Consider the following 24,479-nt stretch of genomic DNA (forward strand, 5'->3'; position numbering starts at 1 on the left):
CAACAACAATTATCCTTAATTACCCTCCTTACCATGACTGTTCCCCAACCAAAAGTCTAGGCTTTTCTTGGGTACTCTCTTTGGCAGCAGACTACCAAAGGCCACCGGAATTAGAGTTTCTCGAAGTAGCTTAATGAAATTTTCTCTGAGCAAACTGGTTCCAAAATAAGTCCCTGAAGAGTCCTATCAATTGGAAATTTGATTCCCAAAAGAATCACAGCTAAATTGAATGCATCAGCAACTCTACTCATCAATCAGCAGAGGCTCCAGAAGACATGACAACTTGTTCTGCTGCCTGTGAAGGGCACAACAGCCGTTGTCGGCCAGGCAGTTTAACAGGCTCTTCTGCAAGGCCCCCACTAAGTCAGTCAGTTTCCAGGTTTCCTTTCCCATGTGTTTCCCATGCCAGCGCCATGGGAAAGGAAGTGTCTTACAATGCCCAGCTTTGATCTCTAACGCTGTGTGAGACATCTTAATGGGCTCCAAGTTGAGGCCTTTCCGAGTGCTCTAAGTCAGAAGGGAGGCAGCAGGCAATCGCAGTCTTAATTAAGTGGCAACAGAGGAGGAGGTTTTATTACTGAAATCAAGTACTGAGAAAACCTCTGAAGTACAGTTTAAGAAAGAAGAGGTATGGAATTCTTTCATTTTAACTTGGGACTTTTTCTGTACAAAATTTACTTTTTGCTTTATAGAAATAACATTGACTGCCTATTTATTTTAGGAGTCTGATTTAGATTTACTCTTTCATTCTTGCGACTGGGACATAATTTTGGGCAAAGTTTAGTCATTTAGAAGCATTAGATGAAATCCAAACAGTGGCTGTCTCCAGTTATAACCAAGAGATGGACTTCTACCTGCAAGTTCAGGTTATAAACAGAACTAATGAGCCAGCCTAAACTGCATCTTTCTACAACGAAAAAAATAATAATAATACTGACCTTATAAGGGCAACGTGAGTCTTTCTTACAGATTGTGGCAACATGCCTATTGTTGTGCAAAAAGAAGGGAATGTGCTCCTCCGGCAATCGGATGCTGGCATAGTCATACAGAGGTTCTCCTGGAAGGCTATCAGTCTCGGGAGGAGCCTCATCTTGGCCACTCAGTGGAACTTCATGAAGTAATACTCCAAAGACAAGCAGCATTAACATAGCAACCTCAAACCTAGAGAACAAAAAAAGTGAGAAAATCTTTGCTAAGAAAGTTCCTTTAAAAGTCAAAATAAACAATCAAGGGAAGTGGACTTGGCCCAATGGATAGGGCGTCCGCCTACCAAATGGGAGGTCCGCAGTTCAAACCCCGGGCCTCCTTGACCCTTGTGGAGCTGGCCCACGTGCAGTGCTGACGCACGTAAGGAGTGCCCTGTTGCACAGGGGTGTCCCCTGCATAGGGGAGCCCCACGCACAAGGATGGAGCTGCACACATGGAGAGCTGACACAATAAGATGATGTAACAAAAAGGAACAGATTCCCGGTGCCACTGATTAGGATAGAAGCGGTCACAGAAGAACACACAGTGAATGGACACAGAGAGCAGATAACTGGGGGAAAGGGGAGATAAATAAATAAATAAATCTTTTTAAAAAAAGAAAACAATCAAGTGTTAAGTATAATTACAATAAACTACTGAACACCTATTACGTACCAGGCACCGAGCTAGGTATAGAGGCGTGAACAAAATAAGAAAGATCCTTGCTCTCATAGAGCTTTATAGGGTAGTGCAAGAGATCTAAAATAAATAACAACTTCATTGTGAGTTTGATTTGACCCAGCAAGTTCAGCTGTTCTCTGGGGCATCTCAGAAAGGCCGGTCTTCAAAATCAGTCTTCAGTGCTTATGGGCCCTGGAGATAGGAGCCTTTAGAAGAGACTGCTACATTCATCAAGCCGCAAGTGTCAAGGTCAAGGGATCATAACTTAACAGTGGGAAGGCCAAGAAGAAATCTAATTCCCCTCCGGAATGGTGAATTTAGTGGTTTTAATTTGAGATGACTCTAAAGAATATGTTGTTATCTGTTGTAAAGTTAATCTGAATTAACACTTTTAGTTTGAACTTTTGTCCAACAATGAGTGGATAGCAAGGTTTCAAATTTTTAACCTACGTATTATCAGGGACAATAACGCTGCTGATAAAAATACTTACCTCTGTAACCCTCAGGACCAGCCAAAGCTGTTGTGATGTTTTGAGTATCTAAAACCTTTCAAAAATGGAAGATATTACCTTAAAAAAACATAGCTAAAATAGACTATCACCTGGGTGATATTCTGAACTACCAGAAACATTAACACAGAAAACAATTTAATGCCAAAACCCTTATGCAGAGGGCATAGCATTCTGTTGGTGCTCATGGTTCTTTCTTTTCCTTATTGAATAGCAACCTGCTAAAAGCCAAGTTGCAGATACCAGACTCAACATAGTAATTTAACAGCTTCTAATGGTGAGCAGAAGAGAGGCAGCCACAGTATAAAGACACTAAATGGGACTTAAAAGAAAGAACATTCCTGGGATCGAACAATTCTCCTGGTGGTCCCTGGAGTAATCACTGAGTCACATTGCTAGGAGAGCTACAGCAGCTAGCCATAAGATGTCCAGTCCTTTTACCCTCCTTCCCGGTAATAAAGTCATTGCTACGACCACGTCCCTGACCTTTGGTTATCCAAATACGTTGTCTTCGACTGAACTCCGGCCATAACTAAACTCACCGACCCACAGAGGAGGTGCACAGCTTAGGTCACGGGTAAAAAAGACCTAACGAAGCCGCTCAGAAATCTGGCTTTTGCCAAGGGCACGTACCCACTAGCTATCGGGGCGTGGCTGCTGGGCTTGAAGTTACAAAGCCAGGGCCGGGCAGAAAGCCTTTCTGGCGCGGGGTCCTTTTGCAAGGCTCCCGGGGACGGGTGGGTGCAGTTCTCCACCAGATGTGACCTTTAGTGTCTGCGTTACTTTTTCCGTCAGGACAAGGCACTGGGACTAACTCCTCCGGTATCCCCTGATAGAATTTACACAAGTCCCAAAAGGGGGGTGGGGAGAGGAAAAAAAGAAATGCCTGAAGACGAAAGACGGGGGCGGGGGGAGGGGGGCCGGGGCTGATGGGGCGACAGCGGGTGACAGAGCTTGGTAAAGTTTAAAAAGGCAGTAGACAAACGAGAGTTAAGTGCGTCTGGGAGTCACAATCACTCCTCAAGGGCTGTCCCCGACTTCAGCAGTAAAGCCTCACGGTCGGCACAAGGCAGGGGTCAGACAGGGCTCGGCTGCCGAGGATGCCAGGCTGGAGGGCCACCAGCAGGCTGCCAGAACGTCAGTCCGGGCACGGGCGTGGCGGGGTCCGCCGCGCGCGCCCTCGGGCAGCTCCGGTGCTGCCCTCCGGTCCTCGACCCCCGGCGCCGCCCGCGACTGCCTCGGGGCCGCAGAGATCCCCGGGGAACGTCTGCACCCGCCACCGCCCGGGTCCCCAGCGCGCCGGGGTGGAGCCTAGGGAAGAGGCTCCGCCCCGGCCTGGGAACGGGGGACCCGACAATGCGCGCCGAGCCCGGCGGCTGCACGACCCTGTGCGCGCCCGCCCGCAGCAAGAGGCCGAGCGCCCGGGGCCGGGAGGGCTAGGGTGGGCTACTCCGCACCCCCTACCCCGCCCTCAAGGGAGCGGAGGGCGCCGGCTAGGTCGGTGCAGGGGCTGCAGCCGCGGGGAAGGCAGCCGGGAGCCGGCCGGTCCCCACCGCGCCCCGGGCCAGGAGGGCGCGCGGAGCACGGCCGCGGCGGGAAGGGGCGGCGGGAGACCCCGAGGGGCGCGGGGCGAATCCCACCTGGAGCGCGGGCTGCCGAGGAGGAGGAGGAGTCGGCGGCTGCTCGCGGGAGGGAGTCGTCATAACCGGCTCCTGCCGCTCACCGGAAACCTCCGGCGCCCGAGCTGGGCCAGGGGGCGCCAGGGAGCAGCTGGGACACCTTGGCCCGCCCGCGGGGCGCGCCCGGAGGACGCGGCGGGGGCGCGCGCCCCGACAGTGCGGCCGCGGCAGGGAAGGGGCTGGCGGGGCACCTTTTGCCTTGCCTTGACCTGTCCCCCCAAGATTAGTGGGAGCGCCTCTGACCCAACTACGTCGTCGAGAGCTAGAAAGAGAAGCGGGATTTTAAAAGAAGCTGGATTCTCCATCTCCATCTCTGCAACCCACTTCTTGCGAGAAAGATTAGGCGCGTAAAGGATACCAGGATAGGATAGAAAACCTGGGTCTCTTCTTCATTCTGGCAGCGTTGCTTTGAAGCGAGCTTTTACTCTTTTCTTAATTCGGTCAGAAGTTGCAGCCCTAACTTTCGAATTTAGGGCCTGAACAATAGCAACAGACACTTTCTAAAGGCGAGGATACTTTGAAATTACGGTGTTTTAAAGTAGTCCTCGCCTTTCTCAGTACCTATCCGTAAAGTCACCAAGTTCAAAAGCTAGTCTGTGGAGTTTAATTTTATCACTTTCCATTTTATGTTATCTTATACTTTTTAACAACTGTGTTTGTTTACTTTCATCATTTTATTATAATTATTTGAAACGGCTCTCGCACTGTCTTCTACTCTTGGCCCCGCTCAGTTCTAGCCACTAAGTATCATAGGGTTGATAATTAAATACTGATTTAACTTGAACTAATTAAGTAAAGGAATCCATGAGCGTGGATGCCATCAAAACACTTATTTTCAGACACAGAGACGCCAGTATTAATATGACTATAAGGAAATTCAGCATTTTCCAAGTGTTTAGGTGCTTTTTTTTTTTTTTAAAGATTTATTTTATTTCTCTTCCCCTGCGCTTGTCTGCTTTCAGCGTCCATTCCCTGTGTGTTCTTCTTTATCTACTTGCGGTATCCAGGGGCATTGGGAAACTGTCTCTTTTGTTGTGTCATCTTGCTGGGTCAGCTCTCAGTGTGTGCAGCGCCACTCCTGGGCAGGCTGCGTTTTTTCCTGCAGGGCGGCTCTCCTTGTTGGGCACACTCCTTGCTCTTGGGGCTCCCCTTCGCAGGGGACACCCTTGTGTGGCACAGCACACCTTGTGAGCAGGCCAGCTCACCACATGGGTCAAGAGGCCCTGGGTTTGAACCCTGGACCGCCCATGTGGTAGGCGGACAGTTGAGCCATATCTGCTTCCCCTTACAAGCTTTTTTAATAATGATTTCCTTAAATGCTGTTATGAGAAATTTTGCAAATTCCATTTAATGGCCTGCTAAATTAGGAATATTATCTGGATTTTTTTTTTTAAGTTAATAGCAGGAGCAAAAGTATATATGGCGTTTACATGTCAGCCATGATTCTAAGATACTTTGCAATATTAACTCATTTCCTCTTCATGTAAAGAACGTTGCCCTCTAAGGAAACTACTGCTCTTTTATCTTATACTTTAACCAGCCATACCAATAAGGAGAGCAATTTTAAAAATGCTTTCTCAGCTTACTTGCCATCAATCTATTTTTGTCATATACAGGAAATGTAGCTTTCCTTCCTGTTATTTGATTCAAAATGCTTTGTAATAATTTCCAGTAATTTTTTAAAAGCTGGTTTTCCACTGAGTGATATGCATTAAAAATAAATCTGAAGAAAAACTTAATAACGGGGAAAGGTTACCAAATATAAGTTAGTCTAATTGCAAGGATATACAATACAAACCAATTGAACTGTATGGCAACCACGTGATGCTATTTTAAACAGATACATATTATATTGAATTATTACTCAAACTGAGAGAAAGTATAATATACAAATGGGACATTAAGAACATGAGATTGAGTTCTATCATATGTAACAGTCATTCTCAGCATGGAATTTCCAAAAAAAATAGTTAATATTAAAATTTAATTTTAAAAGTTCTTCAAATTGGCATAACAGTTAACTCAAATGTCTCTCAAAAGAAGAATGATTGAATAAGCCATATCTATACAATGTAGAACCATGCAGGTATACAAAGGGTATATTACTGAGTGAAAAAAAGCCAAGAAGTATAGTATACTCTCATTGTATCTACCAAAGGGGAGTATTATATATATATACTTGGGTACTATTACTTTACAAATAGAATAACATTTTTAAATGGTTATCCATAGAAGGAGAAGGGAAGGATAGGGATAACTTCTCTGAATATAGCTTATGTAGATGCAACTTACAAAAAATTAAATTTTAAAAAAGCAATCCTTAGTTGAAAGTAAAAATGAAACAAATGAACCCAAATGCTATCCGCTTGGTGTCGTAATCACACAGAGGAACTATCCCAAGTGACTTTAAAGCATAATAAACCATTAAGGATGTATTCTCAGGACTGCAAGAGTTACTTGAAAAATCAAACTGTTTTCAGTAACCAATTTGTTGGTGGCAATGTTGTATTGTGGGATAAACCAAATAGGAGAAATTAAGGTGGTAATTGAAGCTGAAATCTTTGGCATTTATATTAGATGTAAGCCTGATGAAGTCAAATAAACATAGCTCTGAAACTGAATTAGAGGTATCAATATGAATTAACAATATATTTTATCTTTTAAAAACTTCTCTCCTATACCACTGAAAAGGCCTAGACACACCAACACAGTGGTAAGAAGAACCCTTTGTGCCTAGATTGTAACTCTACAAACCAGTTCCCATTAAGAACACAGACTCCATAGAAAAATGAATATCTTAAATCTAGAGCAGCTAATGTACAAGATGAGCCAAGATGAGCCTGAAACATCTTACATCAGGAAACAGGAAAGCAGTCAAAAGCTATGCGAAGGATGGGACTGTAGAACACACTTAACCATGTGGTGATGATGATTGTGGTTAACATACAAGTAGGAGAATGTTCTCTCATGAACTTATAACAAATGTACAATACAAAATATGGTGTTAATATTGGGGGGGGGTGTATGAAAAAAATATACCAAATGAAAGCTATGGACCATAGGTATATTTTGATGATGTTCTTTCAGAATCTGTAACAAAAGTCCCACAACAATGCAAGGTGTTAGTAGGGGGTGAGGTATGGGAATTCTGCACGTTATGCATGACTGTTCTGTAAGCTCACTTCTCCTCTAATTAAAAAAAATTTTTTTTTAATTAGAATAAAAAAGCTAAGAGTCAGATGCAAAGGACTCAGGAACGTATTTGAAAAGGCTACCTACCTCTGGCCAAATATTGGACATATAAAGCATCAACAAGGGAAAGAACTATAATGGACTGAAGCACAAATATATTTAAATAATTATATTCAAAAAGACCCAACCAGTCAACCAAACACACAAACCAAAACCTCATTGTTCACTTTTTTGTTGTTCATTTTAGATGACAGAAGGCAACCAATTCTTATTTTGAAAACTGGTAAATAAAGGAAAAGATGAAGGGTAAGCATTTATCTTGTATTTCCTACACGAACTATGATGCAAGTAGTCAAATAATTATTGAGATAAAAGTTTTCTTTTTACATAAGTATTCCAGAATATCACTGTACAACCCCTATAAATTAATGGAGCTGAGCAATGATCATCAATCACTGCTATATTGCAAAATGATACTACCAGACATTATTTGTCTCTTGCTAAAAGAATACACCTCCACCTAACGAAGTATATTTTCCAAAAAAAAATTGCCCTTAAATCTCACTATAAATTTAAAGAATGTACAGGACACAGAACACAAACAACCACAGGGATGTGCAATCAGCAACATCAGACAGAGGAAAAGTCTACAGGACAAATAACCCTTTTTCTTCAAAAAATAAATTGCAAGAATTTTTTAAAAGAGGGGTAGAAGGGAAACCTATAGATTAAGTGACTTAATAGACATATCAAACAACTGTAATGAATGAAACTTATTTGGATCTTGATTTGAATAAATGAAGTTTTTAAAAAAAATTTTTTTAACTGAAAAAGAACTTTTTAGGAGTAATGTTTCCATAACTTATTGAGCTGCCTTTTTGTGTTCTTTTATTTTTGTGAATTTGAAATAAAGTTGTTAATTTAAAATTTTTTGAGACAATTAGGGAAATTTAATTAATACAGGATATTCAGTGATATTAGAAATTATTTTTTTAGGTATGGTGGAAATACTGTGATTTTTTTTTAAGTCCTTAAATTTTAGAGATGCATACTAAAATATGATAAACCAAATGCTATGCCTGGAATTTGCTTCGAAATAACCTGTGCAGGGTTTTATGGCTCATCTATTGAAATATCTTGTTCCTTCCAAGTTTCCCATTTACTTTACAAAACCCCAGAACACGAACTGTTAGTGGCCTTGGCCTTGGAGTGTGTGGCATAGACCCTTATGTTTTTATTGTTTAACTCCATGAGATTACACAATATATTTAATTCATAATAGCACAATCATACAGAATTTGTCCTTTTGTGTCTGGCTTGCTTCCTACAGCATAATGTCCTCCAGGTTCATCCATGTTATCATATGCTTTACAATTTCATTTCTTCTTACAGTTGCATAATATTCCATTGTGTGTATACACTACAATGTGCTTATCCATTGATTGGTTGATGGACACCTGGATAGTTTCAATCTTTTGGCAATTGTGAATAAAACCAGTATGAACATCAGTGTGCAGATATCTGTTCCTCTCACTGGTCTCAGTTCTTGTGGGTATATACCTAGTAGTGATATTGCCATGTCACATGGCAAATGTACATTCAACTTCCTTAGGAACTGCCAAACAGTCCTCCACAGTGGCTGTACCAATCTACACTTCTATCAACTGTGAATAATTGTGCCTATCTATCCACATCCTTTCCAGCACTTGTAGTTCTCTCTTTTTTAATCAGTCTTTTTAATAGTGGCCATTCTAATAGGTGTGAAATGATATCTCATTGTAGTTTGATTTGCCTTTCCCTAATAGCAAGTGATGTTCAACAATTTTTCATGTGTTTTTTTTAATTATTGTATTTCTCCTTTGGACAAATGTCTATTGAAGTTTCTTGCCCATTTTTAAATTGTGTCATTTGTCTTTTATTGTTGAGTTGTAGCATCTCCCTATATATCATTGACATTAAACCTTATTGGATATGGGATTTCCAAGTATTTTCTCCCATTGAATAGCTGCCTTTTCACCCTTTTGATGAAGTCCTTTGATGTGCAAAGGTGTTTAATTTTGAGAAGGTCCCATTTATCTATTTTTGTTGTTGTTGCATGTACTTTTGGTGTAAGGTCCAAGAAACCACAACACACCACAGTGTCTTTAAGATGGTTCCCTATATTTTCTTCTAGTATTCTATGTTCCTGGCTTTTACATTTTAGGTCATTGATCCATTTTGAGTTGATTCTTATATAGGGCATGAAATAGGGGTCTTCTTGCATTCTTTTGGTTAAGGATATCCATTTCTCCCATCACCAATTATTGAAGACTGTTTTGTCCCATTAACATGGCTTTGGTAGGTTTATCAAAAATCAGTTGACTATAGAGGTGAGGGTTTATTTCTTGACTCTCAATTCTATTCCACTGATTGATGTCTATCTTTATGCCAGTACCATATTGTTTTGACCACCATGGCTTTGAAATATGTTTCATGGTCAGGCAGTGAAATTCCTCCCATGTCACTCTTCTTTTTTAGAATGCTTTTGGCCATTCACGGTCACTTTCCCTTCCATTTGGTAATTGCCTTTTCTATTTCAGTAAAGTAGGCTGTTGAAATTTTGACTGGTATTGCATTGAATGTATAAATCAGTTTGGGTAGGATTGACATATTAATATTTAGTCTTCTAATCCATGAACATGGAATATATTTTCATTTGTTTAGGTCTTTTTCAAAAATTTCTTTTAGCTTTGCTTTGTAGATTTTTGCATATAAGTCTGGTACTTCTTTGATCAAATTGATTCCTAGGTACTTGAGTCCTTTTGTTGCAATTGTAAGTGAATTGTTTTCCCGGATTTCCACCTCAGCTTGTTCATACAAGTGTACAGAAATATTACTATTTTTTGCATGTTGATCTTGTATCCTGCCCCTTTGCTGAACTCATTTATTAGCTCAAGTAGCTTTTTTGTAGACATTCCAGATTTTTCTAAATATACAATCATGCCATCTGCAAATAGCAAGAGTTTTACTTTTCTATTTGGATGCCTATTATCTTTATTTTTTTCTTATCTGATTTCTTTAGCTAGACTTCTAGCACAATGTTGAATAACAATGGTGACAATGGGCATCCTTGTCTTGTTCCTAATTTGAGAGGGAAAGCTCCAACCTTTTCCCACTAAGCACAATGTTGGCTGTGGGTTTTTCATATACGTCTTTTACCATATTGAGAAATTTTCAATCTATTACTATCTTTTGAAGAGTTTTTATCAAGAAAGTGTGCTGGGGAAGCAGACTTGGCCCAGTGGTTAGGGCATCTGTCCACCACATGGGAGGTCCATGGTTCAAACCCCGGGCCTCCTTGACCCGTGTGGAGCTGGCCCATGTGCAGTGCTGATGCATGCAAGGAGTGCCGTGCCACACAGGGGTGTCCCCGCGTGGGGGAGACCCACGTGCAAGGAGAGCACCCTGTAAGGAGAGCCGCCCAGCGCGAAAGAAAGTTCAACCTGCCCAAGGATGGTGCCACACACACGGAGAGCTGACACAACAAGATGATGCAACAAAAGAGACACAGATTCCTGTGCCTCTATTAATAACAACAGAAGCAGACAAAGAAGAACACAGAGCGAATAGCACAGAGAACAGACAACTGGGGTGGGCAGGTGGGCAGGGGGGAGAGAAATAAATAAATAAATCTTAAAAAAAAAAGTGTGCTGGGTTTTGTCAAATGCCTTTTCTGCATCAATATAGGTGATCATGTGGGTTTTTTCCGTCAATTTAGTTAATGTGGTATATTGCATTGATTATTTTATATGGAACCAGCCTTGCATTCCAGGAATAAATCCCACTGGTCATGATGTATAAGTCTTTTGATATGCTGTTGGATATCACTTGCAACTATTTTGTTGAGAACTTTTGTATCTATGTTCATTAAAGAAATTGGTCTGTAATTTTCATTTCTTGTAGTGTCTTTATCTGGCGTTGGTATTAGGGTGATGTTGGCTTCATAAAATGTGTTTGGTAATTTTCCCTCCTTTCCAATTTTTTTGGAAGAGTTTAAACAGGATTGGTGTTAATGTTTTCTCAAAATGCTGGTAGAATTCACCTGTAAGCCATCTGGTCCTGGATTTCTTCATTGGGAGATTTTTTATGACAGTCAATCTCTTTAAATATGATTGGTTTATTAAGTTCTTGTATTTCTTGTAGCATTGGTGTAGGTTGTTTGTGTGTTTCTAGGAATTTGTCCATTTCATCTAGGTTGTCTGGTTTGTTGGCATATAGTTCCTCTAAAGATCTTTATTTCTGTGGGGTCAGTCGTAACTACACATCTTTCATTATGATTTTATTTACATCGTCTCTTTTTTTCTTTGTTAGTCTAGCTAGAGGTTTGTCAATTTTACTGATCTTCTCAAAAAAACTGCTTTTGGTTTGGTTGATTTTCTCTCTCCCCCCACCCCCAATTTCATTTACTTCTACTCTAATCTTTATTATTTCTTTCTCCTCACTTTGGGAGTTGTTTGCTGTTCTTTTTCTAGTTTCTCTAGTTGTTCAGTTAGATCTTCTATTTTAGCTTTATCTTCTTTTTTAATATAGGCATTTAGAGTTATAAATTTCCTTCTCAGGGAAGCGGATATCTCAACTGATAGCGCATCCGTCTACCATATGGAGGGTCCAGGGTTTTTTCCCCAGGGCCACCATGTGGTAAGATGGCCCATGTGCAGTGCTGCTGTGTGCAAGGAGTGCTGTGCCACACAGGGGCACCCCTACATAGGGTGACCCACGCACAAGGAGTGCACCCTGCAAGGAGAGTCACCCTGCATGAAAAAAGAAAGAACAACCTGCCCAGGAGTGGTGCTGCACATATAGAGAGCTGACACAGCAAGATGATGCAACAAAAAAAGAGACAGTTTCCCAGTGCCACAGGATAATGCAAGTGAATGCAGAAGAACACACAACAAATGGACACAGACAGCAGACAACAGGGGGAAAGGGGAGAGAAATAAATAAAATAAATCTTTAAAAAAATAAAAATAAATTTCCTTCTCAACTGCCTTTGCTATATCCCATATGTTTGGGTAAGTTGTGTTCTTGTTTTTATTCATCTCAATATATTTACTAATTTCACTTAAAATTTCTTTTTTGACCCACATATTACTTAGGGGTATGTTGTTCAGCTCCCACACATTTGTGAATTTACCTCTTTTCTGTCTATTATTGTATGTCATTCCATTATCACCTGAGAAGGTTCACATTTGTGAATTTACCTCTTTTCTGTCTATTATTGTATGTCATTCCATTATCACCTGAGAAGGTTCTTTGTATAATTTCAATCTTTTTATATTTATTGAGACTTGCATTGTGACGAACATGTGGTCTATCCTGGAGAAAGATCCATGACCACTTGGGAAGAATGTAAAACCTGCTAAGTTTGGGTGCAATGTTCAGTTTACGTCCGTTATGTCTAGCTCATTTATCCTACTGTTTAAGTTGTTTCCTCGTTGATCTTCTGTCTAGTTGTGCTATCTAATGAAGTGAGTGTTGTGTTGAAGTCTCCAATGGCTATTGTAGAGATGTCTATTTCTCCCTTTAGTTTTGCCAGTCTTTGCCTCATGCATTTTGGGGCACCCTGGTTAGGTGCATAGATATTTATGACTGATATTTCTTCCTGGCAGATTGTCCCTTTTATTAAAAAATAATGGCTTTCTGAATCTCTTACAAATTTTTTGCATTGAAAATCTGTTTGTCGGATATTATTATAGCTACTCCTGTTCTTATTTGATTACTGTTTGTGTGGAGTATCTTTTTCCAACTTTTCACTTTCAGCCGGTTTGTATCCGAGTCTAAGGTGATTCTCTTGTATTCAGCATATGGGTAGCTCATGGGTTTTTTGGTTTGTTTTTTACCCATTCTGTCAGCCTATATCTTTTGACTGGGGAGTTTAATCCATTTCATATTCAATGAAATTACTGTAAATGCATTCTCTTCTTCCACCACTGTATTCTTTGGTTTTCATGTCATATCTTATTATCATCTGTCTTTTTACTCTTTTGATTATCCTTTCTGCTATTCTTTATTCTATACTCTCTCCAAGCCTCTCTCATCTTTTTCTTTCAGGCTTTAAGTCTTCCTTAAGCCTTCCTTAAGGCTTTAAAGCAAGGTGGGTTCTTTTTTTTTTCTTAGAAGGCACCTGAGATTGAACCCAGGATCACATATATGGGAAGCAAGTGCTCAACTACTGAGCTACATCTGCTCCCCACTGAGAGCTTGTTTTTCATTGGTTTGTTTGTTTTAGGAGATACCAGGGATCGAACCGAGGACCTCATACATGAGAAACAGGTTCTTGAGTTACATCCATTCCCAAGGTGGATTTTTTTACAAACTTTCTTAGTTTCTGTGAATATTTTATACTCACCTCCATATTTGAAGGACAATTTTGCTGAATAAAGAATTCTTGACTTGCAGTGTTTCTCTTTCAGCATCCTAACTATATACCACTGTCTTCTCACCTCCATGGTTTCTGATGAGAAATCTGTGCTAAGTCTTACTGGGCACCCTTGTACTTGAAAGTCTGCTTCTCTCAGAATTTTCTTTATCTTTGACATTGACATTCTGAGTAATATTTGTCTTGGAGTACATCAATTTGCATTTATCCTGATTGGGGTATGCTGCACCTCTTGGACATGTAAGTTCATTCCTTGTGTGAGAGTTGGGTAATTTTTAGCTATTTTGTCAAATACTTATTCTGCCTCTTTTCCCTTCTCTTGCTAGAACTCCCATGACATGTATGTTGTTGCATTTCATGTTGTCATTCAACTCTCTGAGCTCCCGCTCAATTTTTTTCCATTCTTTTCTCTCTGTTCTTTTCTGTCTTAAATTTCAGCTGTTCTGTCTTTGGTATCATTTATTTTTTCTTCTATAGTTTTGAGCATTTCGAGTCTGCTATTGTAAGCTTCTAATGCATTGTGTGTGTGTGTAGGCAAGGGAGTAGAGTTTATTAAACAAAAAATGAGAAAAGTACATGGTCCAAGGCATGGACCATGGGCATGCTGCAGAATGAGGTATGTGCATGGGGCTCCAGGTTGGGGCTTTTTAGTCTTTCCTCCTCCCCCCTCATAATGTTGGAAGAGGGGCTGCCGGTGTTTGATGTTCTGATTGGTTGCCCCTCCTGTCAGTTTTCCAATGCCTCTAATGTGTTTGTTTTAAAGATTTATTTATTGATTCCCCCCACTCCCACCGTTGTCTGTTCTGTGTCCATTTGTTATGCATTCTTCTGTGTCTGCTTGTCTTCTCTTTATGCAGCATGGGGAACTGATCCTGGGACCTTCCAGAGTGGGAGAGAGGTGCTCAATCTTTTGTACCACCTCCACCCCCTGGTCTACTGTTTCTAATTGTCTCTCCTGTGTCTCTTTTTGTTGTGTCATCTTGCTGAGCAAGCTTACCACATGGGCCGGCACTCTGCGTGAGCTAGCTCTCCACTCAGGCCAGCTCACCAAGCAGGCCAGCTTACCTTCACCAGGAAGCCCCAGGAATTGAACCCGATACCTCCCATATGGTAGATGGGAACCCAATCACTTGAGCCATATCCATTTCCCTCTAATGTGTTTTTGATCTCCCTATTGTGACTTTCCCATGAGCTCATTACTTTTCTATTCAGGTTTTCTAATTGTGTGTGTTAACTCAGTATTTTCTTGATATCCTTTATCTCTTTAGTCATATTGTCTTTCAACTCATTAATTTGATTTTGGAAATTTATGTGCATCTTTTGATTAATTACCTCAAATTTTGTGTCTCTTCTGGGGCTTTGATATATTCCTTTTCTTGGGAAGCGGACTTGGCCCAATGGATAGGGCATCCATCTACCACATGGGAGGTCTGCTGTTCAAACCCCAGGCCTCCTTGACCTGTGATGAGCTGGCCCGTGCGCAGTGCTGATGCACGCTAGGAGTGCCATGCCACGCAAGGGTGTCCCCTGCGTAGGGGAGCCCCACGTGCAAGGACTGCACCCTGTAAAAAAGAGCCGTCCAGCATGAAAGGAAGTGCAGTCTGCCCAGGAATGGCGCCGCACACAGAGAGCTGACACAACAAGATAACGCATCAAAAAGAAACAGATTTCTGGTGCCGCTGATAAGGATAGAAGTGGTCATGGAAGAACACACAGTGAATGGACACAGAGAGCAGACAACTGGGGGAGGGGGAGAAGGGGAGAGAAATAAATAAAATTTTGACCTGTACCCAGGGTAAAAAAAATATATATATATATTTTTTCTTGGGCCATGTCTTCCATTTTCTTAGTATGGCTCAATTTTTTTTGCTGATGTCTAGGCATCTGATTAGGATGGTGAGTTTACTCAGATGCTCAATTTCATTTGTAGGGATTTAATGGTGGGAGGCTGTGCATTACTGCTATCATTGAATCCTGATACTACTTGTTCTGAGCCTTTAGGATTAATCCTGTTAGTTGCTCAAAACTGGGCCCTGGACCCAGTAATGAGATGCAGACCTGCTTCTAGGTTCTTGGGAAGGGAGGATGTAAAGCCCAGAAAAAGCCTCTCTTACTTCATTTCCTCACATGTACTTCCTTGGTCCGTTGGCAGATGGCATTCTTTGACAGCCCATTCAGTTCAATGTCTGGTCGGAAAATGTTTGCTGCAATTATGGTCAATCAACGTGGTAGAGGTTCCTCCCTGGATGCTAAGATCATCATATTTCAAACTTTCTCAGTGGCAGTTCTCCAGCCTTTGCTGGCAGCCCCCTCTCTTTTCCCGGGTATGAAATAATTCCAGTCCCCTCTGCGTCCTCAACACCCAGTCCTGGTCAGTAGAGATGGAGACAGAGAGAGTTGATCTCTTTAGGCCCTTGCCAGTTATCAAGGCAAACAAGGGTATATCCCCATCCAGCCTGGGACACAGCAGACCAAAGTTGTGGGTCGAAAGCTGAGTCAGCCTTAGACTGTGTCCCTTTCTCCCCCTTTCTGGGGAAGTGGATCCCTGGGGCCCGTTCTCTGTATTGGCCAGCCCAAAGGCCTGAGAATTCAACAGTGTCTATAGTGTGGGGAAGGTTACCAGCAGTAGCAGCTGTCACTTTTAACTCAAAGCTTTGCTGTCGTGATTCTTTTCTTTTGTCCCTCTCTACTGGGCAGTGTCCAGGCTTCCCTTGGTGTCCTAAACACTAGGACATTTCTGTGGGTCCTCTAGCTTTTTCCAGGCCATTTCTGCCTGTCCTCTAGCTTTTTTTCTGAGGGAGAAGAGAACACCATGTCTTTTTAGTCTGCCATCTTCCCGGAAGTCTAGAAAAGTGTATTTTAGAAAATGTATCTAGGAAGACACATTTAATTTCCATTCTACTTTGTAGAGAGATCTTCAAACTGCTAAAGTGGATATGAATAAAAGTGCTATCTTAGTATTTGAAAGGATCAAAGCTATAGAGTTTAACAATACAAGCAGCATGAACTCAGGAAACAGGAGAACTTAATTTATTTACCATTATTTGTTAAAGACTTTTAGAAGGGTGTCTTGATACTGTTTAAAAGATAGACGTTAATTTTCCTTACAGACACTACCACAATAAGAAAATTCTTAGAATTACATTCTCCAAAAACATTTATTTTTCAGAAAAACTAGTTTAATACTAATTGTATTCTTAGCTATGTTATATAACAAAAAATTGGGGGTTGGAAACGGACTTTGGCCCAGTGGTTAGGGCGTCCGTCTACCATATGGGAGGTCCGCGGTTCAAACCTCGGGCCTCCTTGACCCGTGTGGAGCTGGCCGATGAGCAGCGCTGATGCGCACAAGGAGTGCCGTGCCACGCAAGGGTGTCCCCCGCGTGGGGGAGCCCCACGCGCAAGGAGTGCGCCTGTGAGGAGAGCCGCCCAGCGTGAAAAGAAAGTGCAGCCTGCCCAGGAATGGCGCCGCCCACACTTCCCGTGCCGCTGTGGACAACAGAAGCGGACAAAGAAACGACGCAGCAAATAGACACCAAGAACAGACAAACAGGGGAGGGGGGGAAATTAAATAAATAAATAAAATCTTTAAAAAAAAAAAAATGGGGGTTATCCTCATTTTTAAAAAATATCAATTGCAAAGTTATCTTAAAAAAATGAACTATTTTCACTCATTGGTATTGACCACTCTAACTTGTGTTAAACATGAAATACCAGAATAAAAATATATGTAAAAATGAAATATATTTCAAATCTTTATTCAAATCAGGTCAATGCTTATTATTTACAATATCTTTAAGAATTAAAATATATATCATCAATCTGTGGTTTAAGTTATACTTTTAGAAATTTATAAACTATGTAATTAAAGCAGTCAAGAGTTTAAAACCCAGAATAGGGGATGTAGCAGTTTGATATCATAGATAAATTCCAAAAAGAAATATTGGATTATGCTTGTAATCTGATCTGTACCTGGGCATGACTGAGTTATGATTAGGGCGTTGAGTCCCCATCACTTGGTGGGTGGGGATTCACAGATAAAAGGCATGGCGAAGAACAGAGTTGAGGGTTTTTAATGTTAGAGTTTTGATTTTGGAGTTTGATGCTGAACACTTAAACTGGAGCCCTGGGAAGTCAACATGCAGAGGAAAGGGAAGCCAGCCCCAGGAAGGAAGGAACCTTGAAGCCAGAGTAAAGCAAGCCCCAGGAACATAAGAACCCAGGAAGCCTGAACCCTCACAGATGTCGGCAGCCATTTTGCTCCAAATAGACTTTTGTGAGGGAAGTAAATTATGTTTTATGGCCTGGTATCTGTAAGCTCCTATCCCAAATAAATACCCTATATAAAAAGCAACCAATTTCTGATATTTTGCATCAGCACCCCTTTGGCTAAGTAATACAGGGGAAATGAGATTAACTTTTAAAAATGAAAATCAATAACTATTATACGCTAGAATATAAATGTATACATACTAATCAAACAGTAATACAATGAGATAAAATACCTATACTTAGTTTCTCTTTTTTGTGTGTGGCTATTTTCTAAATACTATAAATCATAAACTTTTAATAAGTACTCACATAAAATAGTTAATAAACCATTTAAGGATCATTTTTTCCCTGAAAATCTTTTCCTCCTCTTAAATGCAAAATTTCATTTCCCTAGGTCATAAATCACCCATATTTAAAATTTCCTAAATCACAATATAGATATATTTGGTACATTCCACATGCAAAAAACCCGGTACAACTGGAAGTTCCTAAAAAGGAGGCAAAGGAAAAATAAGGGCAGTCTCAATTTAGCCTTCAAAGAGTTAGAACGACTCTTACATTCTGTGTTGCTTGTCTAAATCTGCAAACAACATTCATGCCTCCAGGCCTCTTATTTGTAATATTTTTGTGTTTTATTTCAAGAATGTTAATATCTAATTGCAAACTATTTTTTATGCACTAAAATATAATTATTTTACTATAATTATAGTGTATAGACAGGGAAGTTTTAGCATCAAAGGGTGAAACATAGCAACAAATATTCACCAGGTATTCTGCTACTTGATGGAACTTTTGAAGAATTTGATTTAACAAGCCATCTCAGTTTATGAATGTATTAAGAGATCTAAGTGTAATCAAAATAAGATCTTGGGGAGAAGTATATGTGGCTCAAGTGATAGGGCTTCTGCCTACCATATGAGAGGACCCAGGTTTGGTCCCTGGGGCCTCCTGGTGAAAAAGAAGAGAAAGCGTGCCTGCACAGCGAGCCAGTGTCTACATGGTGAGCCAGTGCCTGCGTGGCAAGCTGAGTGTCCACGTGGTGAGCCAGTGCCCATGCAAGTGAGTCACACAGCAAGATGATGACGCAACAAAAAGAGAGACAAAGGGGAGAGTCAAGGTGAAGTACAGCAGAAGCTAGGAACTGAGGTGGTGCAGCTAACAGGGAACTTCTCTCCACATCAGAGGTCTCCAGGATCGAATCCCAGTGAATCCTAGAGGAGAAAAATGAGAAGAGAAGACCAATAGAGAAATAGATACAGAAGATCACACATCAAATGGATACAGACAGCAAAAACAGCAGGGCAGGGGGATGGGGAGAAGCAAGGTGGGAAATGAATAAATAAATAAGAAATCTTAAAAAAAAAAATTGGGGGAGCAGATGTGGCTCAGGCAACTTGGCTCCCACCTACCACAGGGGAGGTCACTGGTTTGGATCCCAGTGCCTCCTAAAAAAATACAGTGAGCTGGTACAATGGGTAGGCACGGCAAGCTGACACAAGAGACACAAGAAAAGGGAACATAATGACAGACACAACAAAGCAGGGAGCAAAGGTTCCCCGTACCATCTAAAGAAGACAGTGAGCTGACACGATGGGCAGGTACAGTGAGCTGGCACATCAAGACAATGCAACAAGAGTCACAGGGAGGAAAAACAATGAGAGACACAACAAAGGAGGGAGCAGACGTGGCTCAAACAATTAGGCACTTCCCTCCCACATTGGAGGTCCTGGTTCAGCTCTGAGTGCCCCCTAAAAAGAAACAAGGAAGACGAACAGACTCAGCAAGTGCAAACAACAAGGGGGGGAGGAGTAGGAAGAAATAAATAAAAATAAATCTAAAAAAGAAAAAGAATCTTGAATGAGTATGAGTTTTTAATTTGTGGATAATATATGCTAATTCTTTAATAATATATGCTAATATACATCCAGAGATGTAAATAGATATTTGTCATTTTTAAATAAATTGAAAACACTAATTTTACATTGAGTTGATTTTATTGACATTAATAAGGATTAAGAACAAAGAATCTGTTCAATATTATGAAATTATAAGGCATAGGAATTTTATTTTAATCCTTTCTTTACAACCTAAAAGAGATCCCCCCCTCAAAAATGGGTATTTTAAAAGAACAATTCAATAATTTCTAAACTTAGTTCAAATGCTTGTAAGAAATCTGCAACTTAAGGTTCTTATATGCCCTAATCCTGTACATTTCTTATTGCTATCAGTCTTATTCTGCCCCTGAATATTTTTAAAAATTTTGGACAAAAAGATATCAGGTTGCTTTTTACCACTAAAATACAGAATATTAATTTTATGAATTTGGTTCATGCTGAAAGAATATTTGTTAAAGCTATAAATCAGAGCTCCAAAGACCGAAATGCTGCATGGAATAAAGAAAAGAAAGAAAATGAGGTCGCTTGAATTGCCCTGAAAAGTTTTTCCAAATTCTTAATACGCCAAAATACCAGTGTTTAAAATTTAACTGAAAATTAAATGTGAATTTTTATTAAGTAAAATCAGATACAAAATTTCAAAATATCATACTTTAACTCCTATAATTTCCCTATTTTGTTATGGATAGTCTATAATATGAAACACTCAAATTTTTATTGTGCCAAAAACATGGCTTTACAAAATGTGAACAAAGAATTTTTAAAGCATAAATTATGTTAATTGTATTACTTTTTATTCGTTTTATAGAATAGTAAAACAATACCTCTTTCAAAGTCACTGAAATGCTATTCATCCCTTAATAAAGCTATTTAAATTTTTTTCACTATCCTGTTATGCCTAAATAACACTGAATAGCTAGAGCTTTCTCCTGATAGGTACCAAAGGGACATTTGTAGAGACTGTGGAAGCTGGATGAAAAGTTCATGTACTAAGTACTATACCAAATCTGACTAAGCACATGAAATTCAGTAAATTTTCACACCAAAAATTTTTTTAAAAGTTTAAATTACTCACCCTTTAAATTTCAGACAGTATCAGTGTGACTTCTACTTTAAAAAATTTTAGCTCAAAATTTAATAACCATAAGTTTAATAACTTTACTTGAACAGTTAATATGCATTTTTATTAGTAATTAGATATGCTGAAGAGTTAAACGTAGAAGATTCTAAAGTTTCAATATGTTAACATTACTCTTTAAATGCTTTCTATATACATATAAATTATAGATACAACTAGTTATATATCTACAATACATATATGAATGTCACTGTCCTTCCCAAACCATACTGATATGAGGATAAAGTAAAAAATCTCTCTAAGACAAAAAAAATAATAGATGCTTTAAAAAAATTAATCTTTAAAGAATAGTTTCAAAAATAAAGTTCAACAGGTTTAGGGCAAGTTCTATTGACTTGGGCAGATGAAAGCTTGTTCTTGAAACTAATTTTTTGCATTGAGATATAACATAGGCTTTTTCAAAACCAAAAACCTGTACCTTTCTTCTATAAAAGGAAAAATACAATAATTTATATTGATCTGAGATTAGGTTCCAGAAGACAACAACTGCATCTTGGGGGAAAAAAATAAAGTTCAAATATTGCACGAAATAATGTAACTGCAACTACACATTGCAAAGCATTGTTTTCTAACTTCTGAACTCTACAGTGAATCCCACTTTCTAGTTCTTTAAAGAATTTATTGGAAATCTACACTTAGATATTAAGTGTTTACATTCAGTATGATGGGAATGCCATTTTCAGAAGTTAACTGAGCCTTTGTCTTAAAAGTTCATCTATTTGAGTCTTATACATATTTTTTACATCTTCAAGATCTAATCGAAGTTCTTCTGCCTCTTCTGCTTTTTCTCCATACATTTGCAGAATAGTGTTGTATCTTTGATCCAAATCCTACAAAATACATTTGTTTCCAATTTTAAAATCACTATATAGAACATCTTTAATATTATAAGAGTCAACTTATAAACACTTTACAAAATAAATAGAAGTATATACTCAGCGCTCACACTATGATCTATGCTGGGATAAATAGCATAGGAATTTAAAAAAAAAATCAAGAAGACAGATGGTCATCTCTTACCATAGCTCTCCACTAAATCTACAATTCTCCCCATATATGGCTTAGTCTTCTCTCCCACTCATTTAAGCACACTTGATTCAATTTAAGTCTCTGTTTCATTGTGATTACATCCTACCTGGCACTTAGCCCACAGGAAAAATCAAAAGAAAATATATTTTCATTTAAGGTTTAACAGTTTTCCTCAAACCCAAATATGCTAATTGTGATGATATATATATAACATCAATGAATGAAATACTACATTTGCCATGTAAACTACAATCTTACAAAGGAGGCTTGGCCGAATAAAATTTAGTTCTTTTCCTATACTGAGCTTAAGTTGTGAAAAATACTGTGAATGTGTAATAGGACAAGCAAAATAAAAAGATTCATTCTTAGAATTCTTTACTCAAATAAGAATACTCCTTGTCAAAGAAATCACTAATGTATATATATATATGTTTATGTAAACTAAAAATATGACATTTAATATATCCAATTTAAAACATCTTACACTCATCCTTAAGTAAAGAATACTTACTCTTAGCTGAGTTCTAAGTTTGGGTATCTCCTTCACTTTCTCTTCAAGTTCATCATTTTGATTTGTTAATTTAACTAGCTCTTCAGCCATTATTGATCGGGTTTTTTCCAGATTGCCAATTTCTAACTGAGAAACATTACCAGACAACTAAATGAAAACATACCTGATAAAATACTCCTACTAATACAAACATTTTTAAAATATTATTTTTTAAGAAATAGATACACCAACATGCCACCATAAACTAGCTTTTTCTTGAGTACAAAGCAAACAGTGGCAGAAAAAGGCTTCCAACTTTCCTCAGGGATAAAACATTTATAGTTTACTATGCAAGTGAACTAAAGAAAACCCAATCATGTTTGAAATATGCAAACTTACATTTTTCTCTAATCTAATGAAATGACACATTTCAGTTATTCTAAAGTACTCTAAGAACAAGGAGAAGAATGGGACTAATTAGTTCCCTAAAACACACCACATTGAGCTATACAAACATAATTCTGATCTACCTTTTTCTAATTCAAGGGTATTATCTTTAATAAAGTAATATTTATAAAATCATTTATTGGGAATAGAAGTATGTCAAATTTAACACTGAAAACAGCTAAAAGATTTTAATGTTTCTTGCTGCATTAAGTTTTTAAAAAGCAAGATAAGATGTGGCAATGCTCCCTCCCTCCCCACTCTTGATGTATCCTTCTATGCATAGGGCATGACTGTTCTAAGCTCTCTTCCCCTCTACTCATTTCTTGCTGGGAAAGTTGGAGCAACTTAACTAAGTGATAAATTTGGGACGAATAAAGTGGGCATGCTCAGCTCAGCAATCTGTCTTTTTTTTTGCCTTGTAAAAGAGCTGCCTGTAAGAAGTAGGCATTCTCTACTCCTGTAAGTCTCACCTGGGCAGGCCCCAAAACATGGGGTGGCCTGCACCTGCCAAGCATTTCCTGATTCCAAGTAGATAAGTCTCTCGAATTCTGAAATTCAGTTAGCAGCTTCATTTGGCTCTATATTTAGTTTGTTTCTCCAACTACTCTTTATCATTAATATAAGTGATGCATTTTGGGCTTCCCATGCCACTATTTCATCTTAATTCTTGGTTTGCTCAGAATTTAGATGAACATGAAGGGTGTTATCTATTGGGCTCCCGAATTTCATTTACTTCTATAGTACATCGAATTTTTCCAATACCTGTAAATGAGTAATTTCTCCTTCCCTTAGCTTTAGCTGAGACTGTAGATTTTCAATAATGCTTGATCCTGCTCCCATCCTTACAGCATCATAAATATTGCTTCCATTTGCTGATGCAGACATTGATCCAAATGAATGATCATGAGCCTCATCCTGTTAATTAAATAAAAGAAAGCATATATATTATTATATAATGTGTTTCATTATAAGACTCAAACAAAATTAGTCTGTCAATTCTTGCTTTAAAATGTCCTTTATTCTCAAAGCTAGAAATCATCTGCAATTAATACTCCTTCAGAAATATTCATAAGAACTGCCTATGGAATGGCAAAGTCATGGTGATCGCCAATCTGCCATCTGGTGTTCTCTATATCATTATTCACATGTAAGAAATAAAACATTACCTGAGAGAGGAATGATGTTTGTAGCCCTGCCATATCAACTCCACTTATTGAACTTGAGCGTGACATTGTGGGAGTGCTAGAAACAGAAAATGCTTTGCGTTCCTTAAGGAGTTTTAAAAAAAAAAAAAATTCAGTTAAGGTTAAAGAGCAAAAAAAAAGAAAAAGCAAGAAATTTTTCTAGGATTAAGGAGAACAAAGATTTGGACTCATTCTTATTTACCTCATAAAATGCTACAGATATAACTTCCAAAGTCTTTTCAAAGAAACAATACTAAGTAATTCAAAAGTGTAAATATTCTCTATCAAATCATCTCAGGACCCGTTAATATTACAACAACATAATTTTTTTAATAGAATGAGAATGTTTTTGTTGAAACAATTATACTAATTAACCAACTTCTTCATATTATATATCACCATTTAAACCTATTTCTTTAGAATGTAATTGCTGATGAGTTTTACGAACCATAATGTTTCTGGCTTAGCCATTTTATTTTTAGAGTATTACTTTTAATTCCAAATAAACTCAAAAGGTAATTTTAATTTATATGTAGGTAGTTTCAATATGCTAACAACCAAGTACACTCTAATCCTTTA

General features: G+C 38.9%; 2 protein-coding genes across 3 annotated transcripts in view; both read right to left on the reverse strand.

Moving 5' to 3' along the window:
• The window catches only part of EOGT (EGF domain specific O-linked N-acetylglucosamine transferase), a 37,791-nt gene extending 33,874 nt beyond the window's left edge, over positions 1-3,917 (reverse strand). For both annotated transcript variants that reach the window (XM_012521519.3, XM_004483328.3), the window contains exons 1-2: positions 3,797-3,917; positions 939-1,161 (exon numbers count right to left, since the gene is read on the reverse strand). In XM_012521519.3, coding sequence (XP_012376973.1) covers positions 939-1,148 — 210 coding nt within the window. In that variant the 5' untranslated portion in view covers positions 1,149-1,161; positions 3,797-3,917. The remainder of the gene's footprint in view (positions 1-938; positions 1,162-3,796) is intronic.
• A 15,775-nt stretch (positions 3,918-19,692) lies between these two features.
• TMF1 (TATA element modulatory factor 1) overlaps positions 19,693-24,479 on the reverse strand; it is a 49,550-nt gene continuing 44,763 nt past the window's right edge. Inside the window, exons 14-17 of the mRNA XM_004483329.5 lie at positions 23,883-23,984; positions 23,479-23,631; positions 22,291-22,416; positions 19,693-21,580 (exon numbers count right to left, since the gene is read on the reverse strand). Coding sequence (XP_004483386.1) covers positions 21,437-21,580; positions 22,291-22,416; positions 23,479-23,631; positions 23,883-23,984 — 525 coding nt within the window. The 3' untranslated portion in view covers positions 19,693-21,436. The remainder of the gene's footprint in view (positions 21,581-22,290; positions 22,417-23,478; positions 23,632-23,882; positions 23,985-24,479) is intronic.

The sequence above is a fragment of the Dasypus novemcinctus genome, chromosome 26 (assembly GCF_030445035.2).
Source record: "Dasypus novemcinctus isolate mDasNov1 chromosome 26, mDasNov1.1.hap2, whole genome shotgun sequence".
NCBI classification, from domain to species: Eukaryota; Metazoa; Chordata; class Mammalia; order Cingulata; family Dasypodidae; genus Dasypus; species Dasypus novemcinctus.